Here is a 27684-nt window from a genome sequence, read left to right as displayed (position 1 = left end):
TTACCTATGGTCTATGGCTGCACTGTGTTCTAGAGGCAAAGCTGAGTAGTTGGAACAGAGACGGGAGGGCTTACAAAGCTGAAAATATTTATTGTCTGGTTTTTGTAGAAAAAGTTTGCTGACCTCTGGCTCTGTATCAAGCACTATGATATACTAGTAATATTACCAAAAAATAAGGATAACTTTTTCACAAGGAAAAACTACAATTTACTAAAATAAATTTAAAAAACTTTAAAAATATTTTGGTAAGAAGAAGAAACAAACAGAGAAATATGACTTTACTTTTTCTAGTGTTGAGGTATATTTTTCAAGGTAATTATATTTCACAAAGATACAGAAAATTATGGTTTCTTTATTTGCTAGCATTTAGAAATGAAATTATTTTTTATCTTTGTTAGTAAGACGTATGAATATTCATAAAGGACCTGTAATCAGTGTTACAGGTCAGTTTAGTTCCATATCCACCTCCTCACAGCTGGCTAAAATTTTGGGCCACCTGCCAGAATCTTGACTAACCCTTTACCTTCACATTCTGACACATTTGTCATTTGATTTTTGTCAGATAGAAGCATAATTGAATAATTATACCTTCTTGTAGGTGAAATTAACAAAGCGCTGATTGGACAAAGCACCCTCTTAACAGAACATTTATAAATTCATGGCTTTGACATCTGTGTCCTTCTCGATTCACTGCCCAGAATTCATTTGTCACTAGAACAGCTCACATGGTGAATAAAGATGGGAAATCCTTTATCCCTTAGAAATGCCTCACAAACTTTGGGACACTAAAGGGTAAAACTGAGATGCATAAAGAAACGATTTCTAGTAAGTACTGGCATCACTGCATGTATATAAATAACCAGAGAGTAAAAAGGTTTAGAACAAAAGGAGATAATAAGTCAAAATAAACTATTCTTTTCACAATACACGTTAACAATATGGAGGAAAGATTTTAGTAAACTAACAGTCAATGACAAAATGATTGATATGTATAAAGGGAAGTATACTACTAAGCTACTAAATCAGCAAAAATTCTGAAGTTGAATAAGCTTAAAAATCAATTTCCTATTTATTTATTAAAGATTTTATTTATTTATTTGACAGAGAGAGACACAGCGAGAGAGGGAACAAGCAGGGGAAGTGGGAGAGGGAGAAGCAGGCTTCCCACCGAGCAGGAAGCCCGATGTGGGGCTCGAGCCCAGGACCCTGGGATCATGACCTGAGCCAAAGGCAGACATTCAACGACTTAGCCACCCAGGTGCCCCTCAATTTCCAATTTATATAATAAGGATATCTTAAAAAATTAATTCTTATTTGGAAATTGGAAACATTTTCCCACCATTAACTCATAAATAGTGACTAGGCCCAGCTTAGCTAGCTGCAATATACACTGAAAAATTATGTATTGAAAAACAGTAGAAAATGATACTACTGCAACATCACTGAACAAAACAAAAATAACAAATGTGAAAAACACAGATTTGAAGACAAGAAAGTAGACAGTGAATTATGGAAATACTAAAGGAAATCTCCAAGCACTATGAACCACAAGCAGTGGGTGATTACCCTGAGTTGAACTATATGAAAGTCAAGTCTTAATAGCGTGATGCTTAAATTCATTTCAATACTTTTATAAGGTATAAACCTAACACTAATCTCATTTTGCTAGCTATAGCTCACTTCACTGTAAATCTGTAGTTTACCAGATGTAACTCAGGAGGGGAATTAACCTTTTTGAGCAACCACTTCATTTCAAGCATCCCATTTAATGATTTTGATTCTATAAAGCTAGATTATAATCCTTTTACAGATAAGAAAACTGAAGTTGGTAGCAGTAAAGTACCTTGCCCAAATTACCAGTCGTAATCAGCTAACTAGATTAACTAGTTATCTGACAAAGCAGGGATTCAACATAAGGTCTACTTGCAAAATCTATATGCTTTCCATTATGCATGATGCTACATTTTATGCTTTTCAGATGGAAGAAAGGGAAAGAGGAACCCCATTTTCCCAAGGTAAACGGGCACTTGTTGAAAGAGAAAGAGGAAGGTGAAAAGGGTTGAGAAAGATTGGAGATTAATAAAATTTCAGAGCAAAGTGAGGAAAATGGAAACATTCAGCTTTACTTATTCCAGCTGAGTGAAGGAAGGAGCTCATGGTGCAAAAAGAAACACTAAAAAGGAAAGCAACCAAGCAGAAATGAGGGAGCAGTGAGTAAGCTGTACAGTCCAGCTTCCCACATAAAGTATAGCTAGGAAGGTAAAGAAGCAAATGGGGACTTCATAACAGAGGCAATTTCTTATTAGCATAGATCAGGTTTCCAACGCAAATTCCAATGCAAAACTGTGGAGAGAGACAGAACTATTGGTGAAGCATATATACCTATATATCTGCCACTCTATTTAGCTGCCCCCTTCTGAACTATTTGTGAAATTCTCTATGTTACAAGGCAGGGCCTGCCTCCCTCTATGGAGGCTGAAAATGACAGAAGCTTGCTTTCCCTCTCTCCCTTGTAGGTTAGGCATGCATATATGACCTATGTCCACAAATGAATGATAAGCACCTAAAATTCTGGCTACTTCTCAGAGGTAGCAATGCCTACTGTTGGTAAGATCAGCAATGTAATATGTCAGCTAGTGCCAATATTAGGGTAGTGGTATTACTTCTAAACCAGGCCTGTAACATAATTTTAAACATTATTCCTGGCTGCATAACCTTCCAGCCTGGTTTTCTAGTTCTCACAAAAACCTAATAACCTACCCTACCTACTTTTTAATAAAGTCCTACTCTGTTGAATAGCCAAGGTAGATTTATATTCCTTCCGACAATAACCTCAAGTGATACTAAGGAAAATATGTATTTCAAATAAATTCTAAAACAAACAAACAAATAAATAAATTCTTAAAATAGGACTCTCCCCCTACATTTTGGTTCAAAAGGATCCGATGTGGGGCCCAAACATCCATATTTTTAACAAAAGGCCCCAGTGATTATGATGGTCTGTCAAGATCAGGAAACAGTAAGTTAGGAACTGACGGCCTTGGTAATTGTGCATTGTACTGGACGTAGTCCTCAACTTCATAATCTTGATAATTACAACTCACAGATGTATATTCTGAAGAACCCCAGAAGAAATGTGAGTCTAGTTTTGTGAGGGAGAAAAATCTTTCATTTTGCTTGTGATGAAAGGCAGTAAAAACATTCTTTTCTACTAATATGGAAGAAGATATATCTCCTATGATGACCTCCTAAATGTTCTATGCAACAATTATGATTTTACAAAACTATTACCAGTTCTGAGGAAGTTTCAAAGAAATGAATTATTTCTATATGCTCCTATCAGACCACAATTTTAATCTGACCCATTCCTGAGAATGTCAACCCTGATTACTTGATGAAGGTGGAGACTGCTATGCTTCTACACTGAAATTTACTCTTTTTGTAATTGGTAGCTATTTTGTGGGGAGGTTCTTTGAAACTAGGTAACTATTCCATTCTTAATCAAACTTTCAGATTATTCATTCATTCATTCATTCATTTATTATTTTAAAGATTTTATTTATTTATTTATTTTTTAAAGATTTTATTTATTTATTTGAGAGAGAGAGAATGAGAGAGAGCGAGCACATGAGAGGGGGGAGGGTCAGAGGGAGAAGCAGACTCCCTGCCGAGCAGGGAGCCCGATGCGGGACTCGATGCAGTGACTCCAGGATCATGACCTGAGCTGAAGGCAGTCGCTCAACCAACTGAGCCACCCAGGCGCCCCAAGATTTTATTTATTTATTTGACAAAGAGAGACACAGCGAGAGAGGGAACACAAGCAGGGGAATGGGAGAGGGAGAAGCAGGCTTCCAGTGGAGCAGGGAGCCCGATGCGGGGCTCGATCCCAGGACCCTGGGATCATGGCCCGAGCCGAAGGCAGACGCTCAACAACTGAGCTACCCAGGTGCCCCTCGTTTATTTATTTATCTCTCAATGGACTTGTTTCCTATTTTATTCAAAGAGTTATAGCACCTCCCACCCCACAAATTAAAGGTAGAAAGTATGGAATGGTAGAAGTAAAAAACTGTCTGTATTTGCAAACAACATGACTGGTCACATAGAAAAGCCTAAGGAATTTATAAAACAACTACTAGAACTATCAAGGAAACTGAGCAAGGTCATAAGATACAAGGTTAATAAGCAAAAATCAATTGTATTTTTGTACTAGTAGTAGACAACAGAAAAATGAAATTTAAAAATTTCCATTTGTAAAAATGACAAAGAAATTTAAATACTTGGGCGCCTGGGTGGCTCAGTCGTTAAGCGTCTGCCTTCGGCTCAGGTCATGATCCCAGGGTCCTGGGATCGAGTCCCGCATCGGGCTCCCAGCTCAGCGGGAAGCCTGCTTCTCCCTCTCCCACTCCCCCTGCTTGGGTTCCCTCTCTCGCTGTGTCTCTCTGTCGAATAAATGAATAAAATCTTTAAAAAAAAAAAAAAAGAAAGAAATTTAAATACTTAAGAATAAACTTAACAGGGGCAGGCGCCTGCCTGGGTGGCTCAGTTGACTGAGCGTCCGACTCTTGATTTCAGCACAGGTCATGATTTCAGGGTCGTGAGATTGAGCCCTGTGAAGAGCTCTGTGCTCAGTGCAGAGTCGGCTTGAGATACCACCCCCCCCACCCCGCTCGTGCGCACACAACACACACACTCTCTCTCTCAAATAAGATTTTTTAAAAAGAATAAACTTAACAGAAGATGTGCAAAATCTCTAAATTGCAAATTACAAAATAATGCCAAGAGAAATTAAAGACTTTAAAAAATGAAAAGATATATTGTGTTTATGGTTTGGAAGACAACACTGTTAAGATGCTAATTACTCTCAAGTTGATCTACTCATTCAAGCCAATCCTATCATAATTCTAGCAATCTTTTTAAAATCGATAGACTGACAGATTCAAAACTGGTAAGATTATAAAATTTATTTTAAAAAACCACACACACAGACACACACACAAGGACCAAACTGCCAAAGCAAATTACAGTAAATAATTAGTATGGTATTGATGAAAAAAGAGACTTACAGATCAAATGAACAGAATACAAAAATATACCCACACATATATGGTCAATTAATTTTCAACAAAGATGCCAAGCAATTTATGGGAAAGGATAATCATTTCAACAAAGAAAGAGTGTTAGAACATATTAACATCTATCCTTACCTCATGCCACAGACAAAAATTAATTTGAAATGAACCATAGACCTAAATGTCAAAGCTATAACTTCAAGAAAAACACAGGAGTGTTCAGTGCAACCTTGAGTAAGACAAAGATTCCTCAGATTGGACATTTTTCTTAACAGGGCAGAGACTGAGCACATTTTTAAGAGTCATCTGTATTCCTTTTCTGTGAGCTGCCATTCAATTCTTTGCCCAATTTTCTATTGGGTTTGTGGTCTTATTTGTAGGATCTATTTAAGTGCTAAGGAGATTAGCTTTTTGTTGGTGACAGGAATTGAAAATTTTTTCAGTCTGTACTTTCTTGTATGACTTTGCATATGGCATACGCTGTCATTTAGAAATTTATTTATATAATCAAATTTATCAATCTTTCTTTCAATAAAGGCCTCTGAATCTAAGTTCTTATTTAGAAAGCTTCCCTTCCCAACTTTATATGTCTCCTTCCAGTATTTTTTTTTTTAAAGATTTTATTTATTTATTTGACAGAGAGATAGAGAGAGAGAGCACAAGTAGGCAGAGAGGCAGGCAGAGGGAGAGGGAGAAGCAGACTCTCCACTGAGCAGGGAGCCCGATGTGGGGCTCGATCCCAGGACCCTGAGATCATGACCTGAGCCGAAAGCAGCCGCTTAACCGACTGAGCCACCCAGGCGCCCCTCCTTCCAGTATTTTTATCTTTTTTTTTTTGCACTTAATCTTGACTCATGTAATATTTACACTGTGTGGATTTTTTACTTTATAATTTATTGTGTTTTCTTTTTTAAAAAATATTTTATTTATTTATTTGACAGAGAGAGCGAGCACGCACAAGCAGGGGAGCAGCAAAGGGAGGGGGAGAAACAGACTCCCTGCTGAGCAGGGAGCTTGACACAAGGAGACTCAGGGCTCGATCCCAGGATCCTGAGATCATGACCTGAGCTGAAGGTAGACGCTTAACCTACTGAGCCACCCAAGAGCCCCTATGTTTTCTTTTTTTTTTAAGACAGAGGGCTACCTAACTGTCTCAACATAATTTACTACAGTAAATTATATGATATACCATATATTACTTGGTTTATACTAGGATTCTCAATTCTGTTCAATTTATCTGTCCATTCAAGAACATTGTTTTAATTATTGAGGCTCTGTAATGTTTTAAATTTGGTAGCACTAGCCTTCCTGTTCCCTGCTCCCCCTGCCAGTACCCTTCTCAGTTTTCCTTGCCATTACTACCAAAAAATTTAAAAATCCTAATTAAAAACACCAAACCTGGGGCGCCTGGGTGGCTCAGTCGTTAAGCATCTGCCTTCGGCTCAGGTCATGATCCCAGGGTCCTGGGATCGAGCCTCGCATCGGGCTCCCTGCTCAGCGGGAAGCCTGCTCCTCCCTCTCCCACTCCCCCTGCTTGTGTTCCCTCTCTCGCTGTGTTTCTCTCTGTCAAATAAGTAAAATCTTTAAAAAAATAAAAAAATAAAAAAATAAAATAAAAACACCAAACCTGTTTGTTGGAATTAATTACAATTTTATAAAATTTATCCTATAAAAATATCAAATACACACAAAAACAAAAGAGCATAATTAACTCTCATGTACTTATCATCTATCTTCAACAAATGTCAATGGTTTTGGATTACACTAAATTTTAAATTAATTTTGGGAAAATCAATATCCTTATGGCACTGATTCTCCTTTTCCAAGAACATCTATCTTTCCATTTATTTATCTTCCTTCTTTTAGTAGTAAAACTGCTGGCATGTAAGTTTTGCTTATTTCTAATGATGTTATTTTGTAGCTCAATAATGTACTAAATTATTTTATTATTTGTTATCATTTTTCAGTTGATTCACTTGAAGTGCCTAGGTTTGAATCAGAGAATCTACAAATAGAATTAGTTTTCTCTCCTTCTTGATTTATCTTCTATGTTCTTTCTCTTTTCTAATAGCACTGACTAGTACCTCTGGTAAAATATTAAATAATGGTGTAATAGTGGCCATCCAAATCCTGTTTTGATTATAGAGGAAATGTTTTTAGGATTTCCCCATTAAACATGATACAGATTTTCACTTGAGATAAATATACTTTACCATTATAAGCCAGTGTGATTATTCATATTTTCTCATTTAAAAAAATCAAGAATGTAAATTGTATTTTGTCAAAAACCTTTTGAGTATCTATGAATATGGGCATGATTTTATACCTTAGCTCTAAGCCCTACTCATATGATTGATTATATAACATTTTGCTCCAATTCTCTCTTGCCTGGTATCAGTAACACCACGACTTCTACTTTCATTTTGAGGGGATTTGCTTAACTATCTTTTTTCATCCTTTTAACTTTTCCAAATAATTTTGTTTTAGATGTGCCTCTATAAGTACACAAAATTGGGGTTTTTTTGGTGATCCAAACTGAAATTCGTTTTCTCTGAATAGGTGAGTTTAGCCCATTTACATTGATGGATATGAAAAACATTTTTTGATCATACTCTACCATTTTATGTTATCTTTTTTGCATTTGTAGTTTCTGTTTTCTTCTGTTTTCTTTTGTTTTTAAGCAGTTCACTACATGGTCTTTTTGACTTTTTCCTAAGTATTAGTTCTTATATTTAGGAAGTTTTGTGTTTTTGTTTTAGTAGCTAACTTTGTAATTACATTATAGAATACCTTTAGTTCTCTTTTTTCAACACTATTTATTAATTTCCTATCATGAACAATGATAAAATTAGTATATTTCTTTATTCCTCCCCTTCTCTTTTTTTCAATCATAATTTTTTTTTTTAACTCAAAAGGTAGATGTATTGATGATACTAACAGCAAATACAGAGGTGGGCACAGAGTTAGTACACAGCTTTAATATATTTTTTGGGAGTTAGAAATCAAACCATGTCGTAGTCCAATTGACTTCAAGGTGGGAAATGGTACTTCACTTTTTTTTTTTTTTTTTTTTTTTAAGATTTTATTTATTTATTTGAGAGAGAGAGAATGAGAGACAGAGAGCACGAGAGGGAAGAGGGCAGAGGGAGAAGCAGACTCCCCGCTGAGCAGGGAGCCCGATGTGGGACTCGATCCCGGGACTCCAGGATCATGACCTGAGCCGAAGGCAGTCGCTTAACCAACTGAGCCACCCAGGCGCCCTACTTCACTTTTTTTAAATGTCACTTTCATTAAGGTATAATTTACACGCAATAATAAAACTCGCTCTTTTTGGCTTTTTCGGTGTATTATTCTACATGATTTGATAAACACATACAGTCATGTAATCACCACCATAATCATGATATAGACAGAATCTCTCACCACAAGCTTCACCCACTAAATTTAATCAATAGTATTATTTTAATATTAACTCTGTAGTGCTAAATGTGCTTACAATTCTATTACTTGATTTGTCACCTTTAAATGAGAGTCCATGAATTCCTGCTATTAAAGATAATGCAACTCAAGTATATACACTTCTTCCTACCTTCCTCCTGCATTCTCTTTCCAATTTTTGTAAAATACAGTATTTGACATTGTTAGGGTATTAAATACATACATTCTATGTAGTCATCCTAAAACATACATTTGTTTTTGTCTTAATTCTAGTTGTAAAAATATGCATAGGTCACAGCATATCTTTCTTTCCCCCCCAATTTTTAATTTAAATTCCAGCTAACTAACATACAATGCAATATTAGTTTCAGGTGTAGAATTTAGTGACTTATCACTTACATACAACACCCTGTGCTCATCACAAGTGCCCCTCCTTATACCCATTGGGTATTTAACCCATTCCCCCACCCACAGCAAATCATTTCCTTAGTTTTCCTCTTTATCTATAGCCTAGCTGAATGTAAAACACTACAGTTCCTGACACAACTAGTGCTTTATAAATCTTAGCTAAAAATAGTAGAAGCAATCTTTAGTAAATACATTTTCATTAACTTTATAAAATTATATTTTTAGTAGTAATAGCAGTAAATGAATACCTCCAAAATACTGCAGAATTTGCTTGGTGATAACAGGGAGAAGAAATACTTTGGCTGACTGTGTTTTATAAAGGACTTCCTCCATACCATTGTATATATAGTGAGACATAAATTGAACCTAAATTCATGGGAAAATATCAGTTGTGGTCCCTTCATGTTTATAAGAATCTTTAATATTTTCCCTCTCTCATAATTCAATCATTCTTTTAAAATCATTGCACTAATTGCTTAGTAAATCTTTCTTTTAGAAAAACATAAAGAAAAATTTGCTTTGTAACAGAAGAACGAGCACCTAGATGATTGGAGATATTCATCAGGCATACTCAAACACAAAATAAGCTAAATAGTCTACTTCATGTTACTCATTTCTGACTTTGCCTTCTTTTCTCTTAATTCTGTTAACAAGCAACATTCAATAGCACAGCCTAGGCAGTTAAATGCTGACCTCTCTTCAATATGCCTCCAGATTACCTCAGTGCTAATATTAGGTACATAAAAATATGAAAAGAACTAGACTTAGGAGCCTCCACTACATCCCTGATGATGGGAAATACTCTGCTACTGTTTAATCAACTATAACCTCATTATTTTCATGCTGTACGTTCTTAATGAATTTCATCAAGAGTTCAATTTAAATGTATTAAGTTGCTGTCAGTCCTTCAGTAAGATCGATGAATACCATTCAGGGAGGTATGGAAACAGTTTCCTGAATCTTCCCTAGAACTTCAAGGCAAGAATCAGATTCAATAAAGTGCACTTTAGTAGGGAACAAAAAGGGGTGTTGAAAAGAACACGAATATTGGAACTGGCAGATCTCAGTCTTTAAAAAAAATAGTCAAGGCCTGACCACTTAATATGTGTCCTCTAGGACACCTTTGTTTCTAAAATTCAAAGGGCTGTTGTGAGGATTAGACATGTAATAATATAAATAAAAGTATAGTTTCTGGCAGCTAGTAGACAATCAACAAATCAATAAATGGTAGGTAATAATTAGTTTTAGTCATTAAGTATAATAGTCATTTAAAAAAAGCCACTGCAACTATAGAAAGATATAGCCAATTTTTGCAGGGTAAAGTATATCTAAAAATTCTAGCCAGGTTCATGTCAGAGATCAGTAATACATCTTGAAATGCTTGCAGAAAATATAGTGATAAAATAAATGAAAGTATTTTGAAAAAGACAGGCAAACCATTTAAAAGCTATTATTAAAGAATTCTATTGTACTGGAGAATTTTCTGTGCTTTATGTTTTGGCCTCACTGATTTTTACTGTACCATAATTGCCAAAGTGATTTCACAGAATATGGATGGGCAGGAGGCATAACTACGATCAAGTGCTTTATGTTACTAGTTCAAAATGTCCAATTTTCATCTATTTTTTTAAATAATAAGTTTCCAGATTTTAGATTTTATTTATCTATTTGAGACAGAGAGAGAGAGAGAGCATGAGGGGAGGGGAGGGGAGGGGAGGGGAGGGAAGGGAAGGGAAGGGAAGGGAGGGGAAGGGAAGGGGCAGAGCAAGAGGGAGAAGCAAACTCCCCACTGAGCAGAGCTTGATTCCAGGACCCTGAGACCATGACCTGAACTGAAGGCAGACGCTTAACCAACTGAGCCACCCAGGCGCCCCTTTACATAACAATTTTATCAACTGTACTCTGACCACAGAAACCATTTGTTGATCTTGAAGCTTTGAGAAAGTGAAGGTTCAGGGAGAGGTGAATGAAGGGAGACAGATGCTATTCAATTCAGTTTTAATGATTTGATTAAATAAACTTACATGATGCTCTATATATGTTCCAGGAGCAGTAGAGCTTGTTCAAGAGTAAAAGATGGACAAAACATAATCCCTGCCTTGAAAAGGACTGTTTGTATACAACTGTTCATAGCAGAAGGCTTATAAAAACACATTCTCAAAACATACTCTCAGTTAGAGTATACAGAATTAATATGAGAAAGCTTTCCAAATTTATTACGATCTAATAAAAATACTGATAAAAAATCCAATATGTCCAGTATAAAAATACTGATTGGGTATGCTGCACTTCATAAACTTAGTAGAAACCAATCACTTTTTAAATGTTCTCATTAAATCACAGAGATGACAGGTTTATATATTTAGCGAAGTCATGGAAAATTGTCCAGTAAAGTAGGTAATATCCAACCTAGTATGAAATACTCTATTAGAAAAAAAAAAAAAGACTAAATGTCATAAGGATTAAAAATCAAAAGGAGTTTCTGTTAGATTTTGATTTCAACAGCAAAGAGCTTCCAAAGCTAGTCCTCCCACTAGTATTTTTATAAAAAGCATTCTTGAGATACCATTAACTTGAAGTCCTGCACATCTTCTGTAATGTTCTACTATCAACAGTATAGTAAACAACTATCTTCAAGCTTCATCTAATGGAAACATCTTTCATTTCTATTGGGAATTTTCTCTGTCATGCATAGTTTATTTGAAATCCAAAGGATCACTTGGTTCTGCCAGACTAAAATTACATTATTAAAACTAGAATTTTTACTCACCCGATCCTCCTTTTGCCAAGTATTTGTTCTTCGCATAAAGGACAGAATCTAACATAGACTCAAAAAGAAGAAAATAGCCCTGCATAAAAAACATAAAAAAAAAAAAAAAGATTTAGAAATGTGTAATCAATATCTTCATAAGTATATCAATTTAAATATCTGGGCTACTCTTTTTACAAAAAATATGTTTTTGTCTCTGCCGCATAATTTTCTGCAAAGTTTGAAGTTACTTTTTGCATTAAATTCTCCAAGTACATTTAAAAAATCAGGCCAGGGTATAAAGTGGACCCAGAAAGTTTATTACGGTCGAATGTACTGAACCTTCTTAATCTGTGCTTCCACTTTCTAGACCATTGTTTCTTCCTCATTAAAAGGAAAATCTGAGATAGGAGTTGTTAATGTACCCTCTAACTCCCTGGAATATTGCAATATTAATCCAGACAGTGGTTCTCAACCACATTTTTGTCCCCTGGAGGACATCCGGCAATGTCTAGTGCCATTTTTGATGGTCACAACTCGGAGGGAAGGAAGGGTGCTACTGGCATCTAGTAACGTAAAGCCAAGAAATGCTGATAAACATGCTACAATGCACAGGAAGCCCCACAATAAAGAACGGTCCAGTCCCAAAAGTTGATAGGGCTAAGGTTAAGAAAGCCTAGTCTAGAATAGCGTTTCCCAAAGAGCTTCCTGCCCAGTGACTTTCTCTTTTGTTTAAAAAAAAAAAAAAAAAAAAAGGAAGGAAGGAAACCTTTAAGAAACACCAGATGCTTTATCCTCATCTTGAGATTCGTAATGCACATTAGCACATTGATAGTTCTGGGTAGTGTTATGGTAAAGAGGTCTACTGAACATATCTTAACCATGTTCATAATGCACATTAGCACACTGATAGTTCTGGGTAGTGTTATGGTAAAGAGGTCTACTGAATATATCTTAACCATATCTTAATGTAACATGGTTACGTTTGTACATTTGCCTACAAACCTTTTTTTTTTTCCCCCCTATTTTACACCTATCAATATCTTGCACAACTAGTGTTCTACGTTCATGAAATACAGCCCTGGAGTACTCCAGATTTTAGAGACCAGTAATGAATCCTCTACCAAGAAAGGATAATCGTAGCACAGGTGAAAAGAAAATTTACCACTACTGGTATAATGAGTAAGGGATCAATGACAGTTTGAGTCAGTCTTTCTCCTTTTAGAGCCTACCCCCCAACTACCCAGAGCAGTAGGAAGAGTCAAGTGCTTAGCACATAAAACACTTTCTTACTGCTTAGAATAAACCAACATGAATTCTGCCCTAATGACAGCATTCTAAGTTCTCACTTACTCATTTGTTTTGTGCACAAATAACTGTTTGACAGGATAAATGCAATACTCTTTAACCACATGAACAAAGACTTTTTAAAGGGGTCTCTAGAAGAGGAAAAACCTGCAACTTGGGATGGATAATCTTCACAAGAGATTATTATTATTATTTTTAAAGATTTTATTTATTTGAGAGAGAGAGAATGAGAGAGAGAGAGAGAGAGCATGAGAGTGGGGAGGGCCTGAGGGAGAAGCAGATTCCCTGCTGAGCAAGGAGCCCGATGCGGTACTCTATCCTGGGACTCCAGGATCATGACCTGAGCCTAAGGCAGTCGTTTAACCAACTGAGCCACCCAGGTGCCCCAAATCTTCACAAGAGATTAACAGCACATTTAAATTTATAGAAAATGTAGCTCACAAGCCTGAATCACTTAAAAAAAACCTAATTAAACTGCCACTAGCAACTCTACATTGATGTTTACCCAATCCCAGCAACATACCAATTCATTGAAAAGAAAATACTTGCCTACAAAAGAAAGACTTAGCAAAAAAGCCTTTTATTAATTTGTTTACATTAGGAAAATTAAGGATTTGGTGGAAACTGTTCTTCTGGTTAGAGTCTCTGTAATATGTCTAACTCTTACAAGTTTGTTCACTGTTAATATCATCTGCGTATTCAAAGAACAAGGAACTTTTGGAAGTCAACTAAGAAATCTTTATCAATCTGACATAATTCATGCAGATCTATGCACACAATTGCTTATAAATAAGCATTCATCTGGTAATTAAAGTGAATTTTAATTGATTCCAAGGAATTATTAAAAGAGAAGTCTTCTATTTACCTTCTATTACTTCTTTTTTCAGACAAGCCAAGACTATGTATATGTATGCACAGACAAAGGAAAAAGATCAGCTGGTAAAACATGTTAATAGGTTGGGGAAAAAACAGTCCTTATTTGCAAGATTACTGCATGTTAAAACATTAATTAAAAATTCACATTTTGATACAAACTTAAGTATTCATTATAGTCTAGTCTTTTTTGGAAGGGGGCAAAAAAAATTAGTTTGTCATTGATTTGGCACTGTGTCAAACTGTTTTTAGTATTAACTTTCAAAGTAGTTGGCAAAAAGCTAAGTATTTTGCTTCCTATGTCCAAACTGTCTTACTTCCATGTACCACAAATAAACCAAAGTTTTTTCCATCAGTAACTGAAAGTAGCGCCTTCTAACAACATGCTTATTTACTGCATTTATGATAAAGTTATTATTAGCTATCTATCAGAGATTAAATTGTGGCATATTTTAAACTGGTGCTAGAGTCAATATCAATAATATAGTGGTGAAAAGCGTGCACTCCTGGATTTAAATCCCAGCAGAGTCCCTTTCTCTCTTTTTTTAAAAAGATTTTATTTTATTTGACAGAGAGAGAGAGAGAGACCATAAGCATGAGTGGGAAGGGGGAGGAGGAGGGCGGGACAGAAGGAGAGGGAGAAGCAGACTCCCTGCTGAGCAGGGAGCCTGCTTTGGGGTGGGAGGCTCGATCCCAAGACCCTGAGATCATGACCTGAGCCGAAGGCAGACACTTAACTTACTGAGCCACCCAGGCACCCCAAGGAGTCCCTTTCTCTATATGACCTTGGACAAATTAACATCATTGTGCCTCAGTTTTTTTCATCTGTAAAGTGACAATTATGGTATTCTACTTTATAAGGCTGTTCTGAAGATTAAATATGTTAATACACAGAAAAGGTTAGAAAAATAAATCTTATTAATTTAGCTTAAAAAATTAAGAGCTATTTAAAAAATATATTTAAAAATATGCTTGTGAAGACTAATCAAAATTTTAAAATTATATTTAATAAATTAGAGAATAAAGTTTTACCAGCCTGTCCAGAATCATCTCGTTTATTTAGTCAATGGTCCTATATTACAATCCATGACTCAGAACTGGAATTCCTGTTTTTTCTTTTTCCAGGGGTCTAAGAGAATACATTTTCTTGTGTCACTTTTTTCAGACCAACCAAGACCATGTATATGTGTGCACATACAGAAAAATATAAAGCACTCAAAATTTCTTTACATTAAGAAATAGAATTTTAAAACCCAATAAAAGTAATTTGGTCACATTGGCCAAATTGGTGCCAATTCCAACTTTAAGATTCTTCTCACAAAGATAATCACAGGGATTTTTTTTCCCCCAAGACAAAAAAAAAATCAGTTTTATTTAATACTTCAAATTTTGGTATTTGCACTTAAGACGCTCCCATATGTCTGCTTCTATTTAAAATAGTAAACATCAATAAGCATTTTTCCACATACCCTATGATGATTACATTAGCTAAGCTTACAATTCTGATCAAACCGTATTAGAGATAGTTTCTAAGGTTTTAACTATTCAAACGACCTAATTTTCATATTATAGACATCAACACTAGAGAAGTTAAATGACTTAAGTCATATGACTGGATGAATAATACTGGACAATTTTTTGCTCCCCTTACAAAACAATGGTTTTATGATTCATTTCCTACTGCTGCTAAACTCAACAGTAAAATCAAGTGCAAACAAACAAAAGAAAGAAGATAATCATCCTTGGCAGCAAAAATACCCTTTCATAAATGGCATGTTTTTCCTTCCCATTTTTTCAATCAGTCATCATTATTGATCAGAGAATTTCTGAAAGCAAATAATCAAATGCTTTTGTTGATATAGGTAAAGGATTTAGCACAGTTCTTGGCATAGGGTTAACACATAAAACCTATGAAAGACTGTATCACATGATTCTTTAATTTGGTAGAAGTCACTATGTGGGGTCAGCTACCATGTGGTAGAATTGGGCTAACATGGATAGAAGCAGAAGGCTAACGTAAGTCTTTCTTCTTTCATCTTTCCCCATTTTTATCCCCCTTTTCTCTCTTCATTGGTGTACAATTAACAATGGTATTCTGTATCTATAATTTCTGACTTCAGTATCAAAGTACTGCTTATGTAAGTATATGATGAGGCTTCTATTCTGTCAAAGTAGTTTGTAAACCTTAACTTAAAGACTAGCTGATCTAGTAAATCAACAGAAAAGCATTCCTTCAAACCAAGAATAGATTCACATTTCCTCACATTTAGTCTTCAGTGAAGACTGACAATTTTATTGGTCATTCATATCACTCAGCAGTCAGATTTCTGCTCAACTATTACCTCCTCAAAAAGGATTTTCCTGATGTCTCCACATAAAATATCATCTTTTTCCTCTATCAACCTCCATCTCTTTACCCTACTTTGTATTTCATTGTGACCCTCATGAATTAAAATGTGGTTTATTTTTGTGTTTAACTCTTGACTAAAATGTAAGCTCCAAGAGGAACAAGGATTTTATCTATATTGTTCGAAGCTATATTCCTGAGGGCTACAAATGTGGCTGGTAGACAGCGGGAATTCAGTACGAAATTTTTAAATGAATAAAAGAATAAGAGTTATTAATATCATACATCATTATATTTGTTAAAAATGAAACAGTACCTGCTTTTTCTTATTTTTCTGGTACTTAATAAAACTGGTTATTTTAAGAACCTTTTTTTTTTTTTTTTAAAGTAGGCTCCATGCCCAGCGTGGAGCCCAACATGGCGCCTGAACTCACAACCCTGAGAACAGGACCTGGGCTGAGATCAAGAGTTGGATGCTTAAACTGACAGCCACCCAGGCACCCCTAAAACTGGTTATTTTTAAATGCTGTTTTGCTTTCTAAAATTAAAATTCTCAAATAGTAGTGATAATTGCTGACTTTTATTGTATTAAGTATCTTTATAAGAATTATTTAATTCTTCCCAAAGCACATCTTATTGTTATTTCCATTTAACTGATAAGGAAATTAAGGCTTACAAATGTTAAATAGCTTAAAACCATATGACTTAAAAAACAGCTCATAGTCACAGAAATAGTTGAATGACCCAGAATTTGAACCTTGGTCTAACTACAGAGTCACGTTCTGAATAACTATCCTATGTTGCTTCTTAAATTGATTTACCTAATTTAAAATAAGATTTAGTATTTGTATTATATACTACCTTTGTAATTAAGGACTCAAGTGTTCTGAAATGAAAAATTTCCCATGAAGCATATTAAACAAGATTAGAATTTATAATAGGTATATGATTCATAATATTTCAGAGTGATAGCTTAGTTGGCAACTGGCTCTTAGCCACCATCCATTATGAAAATTATCAGTTTAGAAAATCCATGCAAATATTAGAATATATGTAGAACCAATATATGATATCTATGAGATAAATTAATATATCTAGCTTTAAATATTAGCAGATGAAAAGATTCATATATGTATTGCTAACTATTGTCCTTTCTCTCAACTTTCCACTTTGTTAAACTTCATTTTACTATAGGCTCCCAACGTGATAGAATAGCCTTTAATTTCCTGGGAACTGTCCTTGGTTCTGAACCAAGGCATTTATTACTGATATCAAAAGGAGCTGCTCCAAATGTCTGGCTCATCTGCAGTGTAATTCAGAATGTAATTTCACAGGCTGCTGCCTCACCTGTAGGGGTGCCATCTGGAAGAGAATTATACCCAATATTTTCTCCCATGATGCTCATGGGGGCACGCTTCTTTCCAAAGTGATTTACTTTTTAAAATTAAAATTTGCATTTACACTTCAAAAATTAATTACTACAAAAGGTACACATTGGATTAAATCTGGGACTAAGATATTAACATTATTCATTGAAATGGGGACCTTATTTTTAAAATGTCTGTTCATATCTTCTGAGAATAAATTAATGATAAAAGAAACTTGTGATACCTTCACTATAAGGTTTTCTCTTTTTTTTAGTGCAAATAACTGAGTTACTGATACACTCTTAGGCATAATTAATTATTATAAAAAGAGAGGCAGGGGAGAGTTACAGATAAAATGAAGAGTTAATCTGTAGAAAGTCTAGTGACAAATACTCAATAATTTATCTAAAGATAAAAATAAAAGATTACTTCTAACAAAGAAACAAGGCTACAAAATCTAAACCCAATTTTTAGTATATTTCTGAAGCATAATAAATATTTTATGACACTTTTTTCCAATAGTACTCTCAATTCTATAAAATTTACTGTAGATAGAACTGTTACCCAATGTGATTGGGACTACTAGTTGGTTGTTAACTGAAAACAATACATTTTAAGGAAAAAAATACAAATAAATGTAGATATGTTTACTAATACTCTTTGAGGGGGAATATATTAATTAGGATCTTCACAATCTTCCTTGCATAAACCACACTCATAATGGATTATAATTTCCAGTTTGGATTATTTTAAAATAGAAAAAAGAATCTAAGGGTATGGAGAATCTCTGAGCTCTGTAATTCCCACCTTCCCACTTCTATTCTGTCACGATCGTTTTACTCACTACTTTACTCAACAGGAATCTTTTTACAATCCTGTTCAATAGTTTATGTTAATATTAACTGATATTATGTAAAGAAGCAGAGAAACAAGCACAATAAGCTCTTGGTAAACCTATAATACAATTAATAGGAGCAAAACAGGAGCAGCACACTGAAGGTAATTTATCAGCTTTAAGTGTTCAGTTAGCCATGGAATCTAGCATGTTATACAGAGAGAATGCAGAACATCATTAATTTATTGAATTAAATGCAGACTGGTTAAGGACATGTCTATTGTATATCCGTGTGACAAAGTATATTCTTAATGATGACACCTTTTAAGGAAAATCTTCCTTGATGTCCCATACTAGGTCAGGTGGCCTTTATAATATGATCTCATTTAGAAATTGAGTTATTATCAATGCACAGGAACGAGAACTTTAAAGCAGGGTTTCTCAACGTTGGCACTACTGACATTTTGGGCCAGATAATATTGTATTGTAGAGGCAATGCTGTCCATTGTATGATGTGTACTAGTACTCCTGGCTTCTACCTACCAAAGGCCACCAGCACTCTCCTCCTGTCTTTCTCCCTCCCTAACCCCCAAAACTGCTGTAAAAACCTAAGATGTTTCTAGACATTTCCCAATACCCAAATATCCCCAGGTGGGCAAAACTGTATACCCTTCACCACTGAGAACCACTGCTCTAGAGATATCCAAAAAGTAATTAGATAAGCACTTTCTCCTAATCTGTAATGCTCTCTGCTAAAAATGTACCAAACTTAAGTTTTTACAGGATATAATGTAACCTCTGTTTATTTCACCATTACATTTATAATAGCCTTACACACTGAATACCTGAATTGTAAAGTTTTTTCAAAGATTCCCCAGTCTATCCCTTGACTCTTTCAACTTAAAATGTGCTAATGCTAATGAATTTATCACAAATGTGATAATGAAGATACTGAGATACTGAGGTATTTTCCTTACTGACAGCTCTACAATGACTGAGACAGATATTACACTTACACATTTGGCAAATGCAAGGTGGCTGATGTTATCAAGCAACAAGAATATCTGTATGTTTTGCATTCACTTACTGTAGAATAGGTAAGAAAAATAACGTTTTGAACATGTATATGTACACACACACACAGACAACGTTTCAATGTTTTATGTATTTGGCTAAGATAAACTTCTTAAAGCAGAATTTCTGGATTAAAGGACATGTACATTTAAGATTTTGATCTGTATCATCAAAATGCCTCCAGAGGGGCGCCTGGGTGGCTCAGTCGTTAAGCGTCTGCCTTCAGCTCAGGTCATGATCCCAGGGTCCTGGGATCGAGCCCCGCATCGGGCTCCCTGCTCGGCGGGAAGCCTGCTTCTCCCTCTCCCACTCCCCCTGCTTGTGTTCCCTCTCTCGCTGTCTCTCTCTCTGTCAAATAAATAAATAAAATCTTTAAAAAATTAAAAAAAAAAAAAATGCCTCCAGAAAGACTGACAATTTTTATTCCCACATCTGTCTAAGTGAATTAAAGACTTATATATAGCTTAAAAAGATATAAAGTTTGTGGAGAATATTTTCATGTTCTGGGGTGGGGTGGGAGTATTAACTATAAAGAAAAAGACCAATAAGTTTTACTAGATTAAAATTCAGAACCTCTGTTCATTAAAAAAACATAAAAAGAATTAAAAAGAGTTTGAAAAGATATCAAACACACACATATCTTTACTTCCCACAAAGAACACTAATCATTAAGGAAAAAAAAAGGCAATACAAAGGAAAATGGACAAAGAATTATACACAATTACTTCACGAAACAGGAAATCCAAAGAGCCAATAATCACATATAGAGATAGTGAACTTCATTAGTAATTCAAACACAAATAGAAACTACTATTGACTAGCAGAGTGGCAATAATTACAAAGTCATACAATGTCCAGTGTTGACAAGTCTATGGAACAATAAAAAATTTTTTTACAACTTTTAGAAAAGTTTGGCATCATCTAGTAATGCAGAAGAGTAGCACACCTGTTATCTGGCAATTCTACTTCTAAATATACATGTAGAAAAGCACACTTGAGTGTAACGGCATACATGTACCTATATACGACAGCACTATTATTTGTCATGGTGAAAGAACTGGAAATGATCCAGTGTCCACCAACCGCAGAATAATAAACATACTGTTATACAGTCACACAATAGAATATACAAAAATGAAAATGAACAAATTATCCATACTGGCAATATTGATGAATGTTATAAACATGACTTAGTGAAGAAAGCAAAAAGCTATTTTTTAATACAAAAACACACTTACATTTTGATTCCACTTACATAAATCTCAAAAATTGGAAAATATAAACTACACTGACTTGGAATGTAAATCTAAGTGGCAAAAACATAAAGGAAGCAAGTAAATGATTACCACAGGGTCAGGAGAGTGGTAACCTCTCTGGGATGGGAAAGAAGTTGTAACAGATACAATTAAAAGATAAAAAGTTATTTTTTTAAAATATTTGGGAAGATATTGTAAGAGACATCTGAAGATGAAATCAGTATACAAAGATATTTGAAGAAAGTTGAAAAGATACTTGACAGCTGCTTTCTATATTTTGATCTGACTAATGATTATACAAGTGTTCATTATATAACTATTTCTTACACTGTGTCTGTAAGTTTATGCTATCTTCTGTGCATATTGTATTTCACAACTTATTAAAAGGAAGATTTTATGACTAGTTATATAATATGCAATAGTCTGGGAGAAGGCAAAAGGAACACACACTCAAATTTGTTTATAAGTGTTAAAATGTGTCTAGGATAGTACACAATTAATTAGAAAAGTGCTAAAGTAAACTAAAGGACCAAATTTAATAGGGACAAAGGACAATACTTCATAATGGTAAAGAAAAAAAAAAGAGGCCAAACTTTATCAATAATACATAACAATTCTAATGTGTATGAACCTAAAAACTACATAAAACTATCTGAAGCAAAAACTGACAAGTGAAAAGAGAAACAGCTCCTGAACTATCGGTAGAAACTGCATTCTTCTTCTTTTAGTAGTTAATAGAACAGATAGACTTAAAATAATAAGCACTTAAAAGATGTGAATCATACTATCAACCAACTTGACCCAATTGACAATTATATAACAGTCCATTCAACAACAGCAGAATACACATTCATTTAAATGAATGTGGAACATTCAACAAAACAGACCATATTCTGGGCCATAAAGCAAGTCTGAACAAATTTAATGTAATGATAACACAGACAGTATGTCCTCTGATATCAACCAAATTAAATCATAAATCAGTAACAGAAAGATAACTAAAAAAGTTCCAAACATTTAGGAATTAAACAACATACTTCTAAATAATTCATTCATCAAAGCAGAGATCACAAGGTAATATTTTAAATTGAACAAAAAATTTGTGGGATACAGCTACCGTAGTCATAATGGGAAATTTATAGATTTAAAAGAGATGAAAAAAGCAAGGTGTAGACAATATGCAGAATATGCTCACTCTACACTAAACGTAAGGGTGGGGCTTGTCATCTATTTTGTTCACTGCTTTATCCTGCCTAGAACAGGGTCAGGTACATAGCAGCCTCACAATGTTTGTTAAAGAAATGAATCAATGTGCCAAGAGGTAGAGATATATGTTATAACTTATTATAATGTTTCAGGAAGGATACACAAGAATTTGGTAACAGATTTTGTTGGGGAATCAGTGTAGGTCTTGAGTGGTAGTATAAAGACAAGATGAAATTTGTAACTTCTGTGTAATTATATAGTAAAAAAGCAATAATAAAATTTTACATGTATATAACAAATATTTGTCAGAGCAGCTCCTATTTCATTATTACTTCACTTGATCGTTACCTCCCATGCAAGAAGAATGAAAATAATAGTAGTAGCTACCATTTATTAAGCAACTATTATGTGCTTGCTACTCTCCTGCAAGACTATTTCCTTCCTCTCCTCAAACCTCACAACATATAGTTCTCACTTCTTAGTGCCATGGACTTCTGGAGAACATAACAGCACAGGAGATAATTCCTTCTGCATACTCTTCTAAAGTTCAAAAAACTTCTATCATATTAAAAGTCTTTTCCCCACTAGATGGCACTCTCACTTAATGAACAAAAGACTGACAGTCAAATTGGTTCTTTTCTTCAAACTGCAGCAACTGGCCCAAAAAGCAAGCCTATCAAAGGCAAAACTGGAGGTGCCTAGGTGGCTCAGTCAGCTGACCGTCTGACTCTTGGTTTCAGCTCAGGTCATGATCTCAGGGTTGTGAGACTGAGCTCCACAGCAGGCTCCGTGCTCAGTGGGGAGTCTGCTTGAAATTCTTTCCCTCACCCTCTTCTGCCCCTCTCCCTGCTCACATGCTCCCCCCTCAAATAAATAAATAAATCTTAAAAAAAGAAAAAGGAAAAACCGAATCATCTCAAGATCTTTCTAAATGCACATATGGGTCTTACTCCAGAGTTACAGAATCGGTTTCCAAGGATAACGGTATGAAATGCAATATTAATTTTTACTTTTTAAAAAAGGTTTTATTTATCCAATGTGGGGCTCAAACTCACAGCCCTGAGATCAAGAGTTGCATGCTCTATCAACTGAGCCAGCCAAGTGCCCCAATAAATATTAATTTCTAAAAATGTTCCCAATCCCCATACCAGTTGAAAAAAAATCTTAATTATAACTGGATATTCTACTTTAAAAATTACAACTGAAGTATTAGATAGTACTTCTATTGAAGAGAATTATATTAGAGTACATATATATACACATATATAACAATGTATAAAGTATGCTAACTTTTATATAACAAAAGAGTGAAAATATAAATACATACATATCTAGTATTTTTTCTAAAAAGTCAAAAGCTTATAAAAAGGTTATTCACTAAGGGACAAAAGAAATAGAATCACATCATTTCTTCATAATTAAAACACAAAATTAAACTAAATAAAGGAAAAAGCAATGTCCCAAATTGAAGAACAAGGAAATAAATAAATCTGATTGTATGTCATGTTGGTGACATACTAACCTGTGAAAATAATTACTTCAAATGACTTTCAAACACAGTAGTTAGACTGTATATTTCCCATGAGCTATATTCTAGAACAAAAGAAATTACAAAGAAATCTTCAACTGCATGTAGAAGCCTTACTGTTAATAATAAAGGTGGTATAACATTTGTAAAACTACAATGGGCAATTACATGATAAAGTCAATAAGTAATTAGCATTATCTTAGAAATCAAGATTTTCTGTAAAGAAATACAAGTATAAAATTAAAAACTTAAAAAATTCCATAATCTTAATTTGGAAAAATCAGTATGAACTCATAATTTTCATAATAAAAAAATAGCTACATCTGTCCACTAACATAAACATATATAAGCAATGACATTGCATGACAATTCATTACTCTGAAAATGGCAAATAAATAGAAAATACTGAAATTTTATCCTATTTTTCCTATTCAAGCTACAGTTCATAACCAAATATTTGAGGAAAGAAAGTACTTCGGGAATAATTTCAGCTAACAAATAGAGAATAATTGGTACAGGTAGAATATCGTAACTTGGCAAATTTTAATGAAATAATGAATCCAAGAAATCATTTTCAATAGCTTCTAAAACCATTAGGTAGGTTTATAATGAATAGATTAGGCTGACAGCTCCAAAAAGCCACTGATCAACCTTAACATAATAGAAGGAGACAACCAGACATTGAGTCCCCTGATTCAAGGCAACAGAAACTAACCATCACTGCCCCCCATGAAGTATTCTGGGGGGGGAGGGAACAACAACTTTAATTTGTTAAACCTCTATTTCTGGACCCCATATTTCTGGTTTACAAGAAATACAAGGGATAGAAAAACATATTAAGTGACACCATGAGGATGCAATCATCAAAATCTAGAAAGTAGAAAATTCTACAGGACAACTGACTGAGTTTCTTCAAAGAATGGCAAGAAAAAAAGGGAGGAGGTGAATGTATAGATGATAGATTTTAGACTTGATATCAAAAGCATGATCCATAAAAATAAAAATTGATAAATTGGACTTTATCAAAATTAAAAACTTTTGCTCTGTGAAAGGCTTTGTTAAGGGGACTGGCTATAAATTGGAAAAAATATTTGCAAACCACATATCCAATAAAGAACTAGTAAAAAGGAACTATCAAACTCAGCAGTAAATAAACAATCCAAATAGAAAATGAGCAAAAGACACAAACAAACATTTTACTGAAAAAGTTACAGAAGGCAGATATGCATATGAAAAGATGTTTAACATCATTAACCATTAGGGAAATGCAAATTAAAATTATAATGAGATATCACTATACACCTATCAGAATGGCTTCAATAAAAAATAGTGACAATATACAATGTTGGCAAGAATGTAGATGGATACTGCCACTGGAACAGTCACACATTGCTGTAAGAATATAAAATGGTACAGCCCCTCTGCAAAAACAGTTTGGCAGTTTCTTATGGAACTAAACATGCAATTACCGTATGACTAGCTATTGTACTCTTGGGCATATATCTGAGAGAAATGAAAACTTATGTACACACAAAATCATATATGCACAAATGTTCATACAGCTTTATTTTATTTTTTTTTTTTTAAAGATTTTATTTATTTATTTGACATAGAGAGAGACAGCGAGAGAGGGAACACAAGCAGGAGGAGTGGGAGAGGGAGAAGCAGGCTTCCCACCGAGCAGGGGGCCCGATGCGGGGCTCGATCCCAGGACCCTGGGATCATGACCTGAGCCGAAGGCAGACGCTTAACGACTGAGCCACCCAGGCGCCCCGTTCATACAGCTTTATTTGTAATAGCCCCAAACTGGATATTCTTCAAAAGTTAAATGGTTAAAACAACTTTGGTATATTCATACCATTGGAAAAGTACTTAGAAATAAGGGCGAGACTATGGATATGTACAATAATTTGGATGACTCTCCAGGGAATTAAGCTAAGTGAAAAATGCCAACCCGAAAAGGTCACATGCTGTACAATTCCATTCCATTCTTGAAATGACAAAATTATACAAATTGAGAACAGGTTAGTGACTGCCAGAAGTCAAGGCTGGCGAATGGAAGAGGGAGGTGGTTTAGCCACAGAAGGATAACAGGAGGGCCCCTTGTCGTGATGAAACTGTTCTGTATCCAATGGTATCAGTATCAGTACCAATATCCTAGTTGTGCTGCTGCACCATAGATTTTAAGATGTTATAGAAACCGGGTAAAGAGAATAAGGCATCTCTCTGGATTATTTAATCTAATAATCTGGATTATTAATCTACAATTATCTCAAAATAAAAAGCTTAATTAAAAAAAGATTTATGAGATAAATTAATCATATGCAACATGTAGACATAATTCAGGTCCTGATTCAAACAAATCAATTGTAAAAAAATATATAAAATTCATGAAGCAATCAGGGAAATGTGAACACAGACTGAATATTAGGAATTTTTTTGGAATATGGAATTGTGCCTATATCGGTAATTTTGTTAGGCTCAATGACATAATAAATATACATTTAAAAAAGTCCTTATCAGTTAAAAAAAGATAGCAGAAAAATATAATAATGCAAAGATAAATAAAACAAAAATGGCAAAATATCGACAATTGTTGAAGCTGGGTGATAGGTGCATAAGGTTCATTAAAACATTTGTTCTAAATTTTTTACATTAGAAATTTTCCCTAATAAAGTGTTTTTAAAAATTAAAAAGAATAAATAACAGTGGTCTGCATCTGTAAATGTCCCAGGTACAAAGCAAAAACAAATGCCAAATTATCTGGGGTAAAACCCAAGCACCAAAGAGTTTTCCACAGATAAAGTTCCTTAGAAAATATATGGCAGAATAATCAAATAGTACTAAACACTCAAATAAATAAGCACCAAGCACCAGGAATGCAGGCTAGTAGAAACAATAGTCAGCAAAAGCAGATCTGCAAAACTGCTGGATATTGTTTACAATTTATGAGATTAAAAGAGGCTTGAAAATAAGAGTAACAAGCAAGCAAAATTTTAAAAGAACCAAAGAGAATTCCTAGAAGTAAAAAAAAATTTTTTTAAATGAGATAAAACTCAATAGATGAGTTTAACAGATAATTAGAAAGAGCTTCAGAAAAAATCAGTAAGTTGGCAGACTGAACTGAAGAAATTATCCAGAATACAGCCAAAAAAGTCAAAACAATAGAAAATATGAAGGAGTATAAGAGGCATAAAAGATAGATAAGTCTAATAAATACGTAAGGGCAATTCAAGAAAGATTTACTAAACAAGATACAAAAACTCAAACAATAAAAGAATTCTGGTAAACTTAATACATTAAGTATGTCTTATTCATCAAATCACACCAAAAAATAATGCAATGATAAGCCATGTGCTGCTAACAAACATAACTGATAGGGAATCCATCAGTTGTATCCATCAACAAGCTAAGTTATCCTACATTAACAAACAGTATCCAAATCATCCCTGAAAACAGAAAAGATTTATTTCTTACATTATAGGCTAACAAGAGTCATTGCTTATTATAATTACTCAGAAGTCAGGCTGACAGAGGGTTCATATTAATACAAGCTTCCACAGTAACTGATGTGTAAAAAGGGGATATGGAAAACTGTGTACCGGATGTTAAACATTGTCTGGATATGACTTTCACTGGCCAAAGTAAGTCATAGGGCCACATCTGACTTCGAAGGGGACAGAGAGTTAAATTCTAATATGTGCCCAGAAACCAGGAGATGCAGAAAATATGAGAAGAGCCTTAACAACAGATTGGCAACTAGAATAAATAAGGAGCTCTCAGAAAAATAATTAAAAATAAAGATCTCCAACAGAAATACAGCCAAAAGAAATTAACTGAAATTTCACAGAATGCCAAAATGAACCATAAGCACACTGAATGTGACAACCGCCAATCTTTAAACATTATTAAATATTTGAATTATGTACTGCCTTTCAAATTCTTATACAATTGCATTCCAGAATTTCCTTCTCTGGTTATGTAATGAAATGGAAAAAACTAGGAATTAAAAACAGTCACAAAACTTATTATTTTTTATCTCAGGAACATGCTTGTAATGGGTTTTATCTGTTGGCTGTATAAAAAGAATGAGATTTCTTTCTGTTTTTGCAATCTCTTAGTGATTGCCTGTTATGCACATCACATTCTGGCTTACTGCTTATCTAATAAAAAAAACTGTGTGTGTGTTTTCTCTTCTAAAAAACAGTAGTCACAATAGAACAAGG

General features: G+C 34.4%; 1 protein-coding gene across 2 annotated transcripts in view; it reads right to left on the bottom strand.

The window, feature by feature from the left end:
* Positions 1 to 27684, bottom strand: part of PRMT3 (protein arginine methyltransferase 3) — a 136323-nt gene that overhangs the window by 58197 nt on the left and 50442 nt on the right. For both annotated transcript variants that reach the window (XM_032413837.1, XM_032413838.1), the window contains one exon: positions 11686 to 11764. In XM_032413837.1, the coding sequence (XP_032269728.1) occupies positions 11686 to 11764 (79 nt within the window). The remainder of the gene's footprint in view (positions 1 to 11685; positions 11765 to 27684) is intronic.

This window comes from Phoca vitulina, unplaced genomic scaffold (assembly GCF_004348235.1).
Source record: "Phoca vitulina isolate PV1807 unplaced genomic scaffold, GSC_HSeal_1.0 scaffold16, whole genome shotgun sequence".
Classification (NCBI taxonomy): Eukaryota; Metazoa; Chordata; class Mammalia; order Carnivora; family Phocidae; genus Phoca; species Phoca vitulina.
Note: the sequence above shows the minus strand (reverse complement) of the source record. Positions and strands in the feature narration are given on the sequence as shown.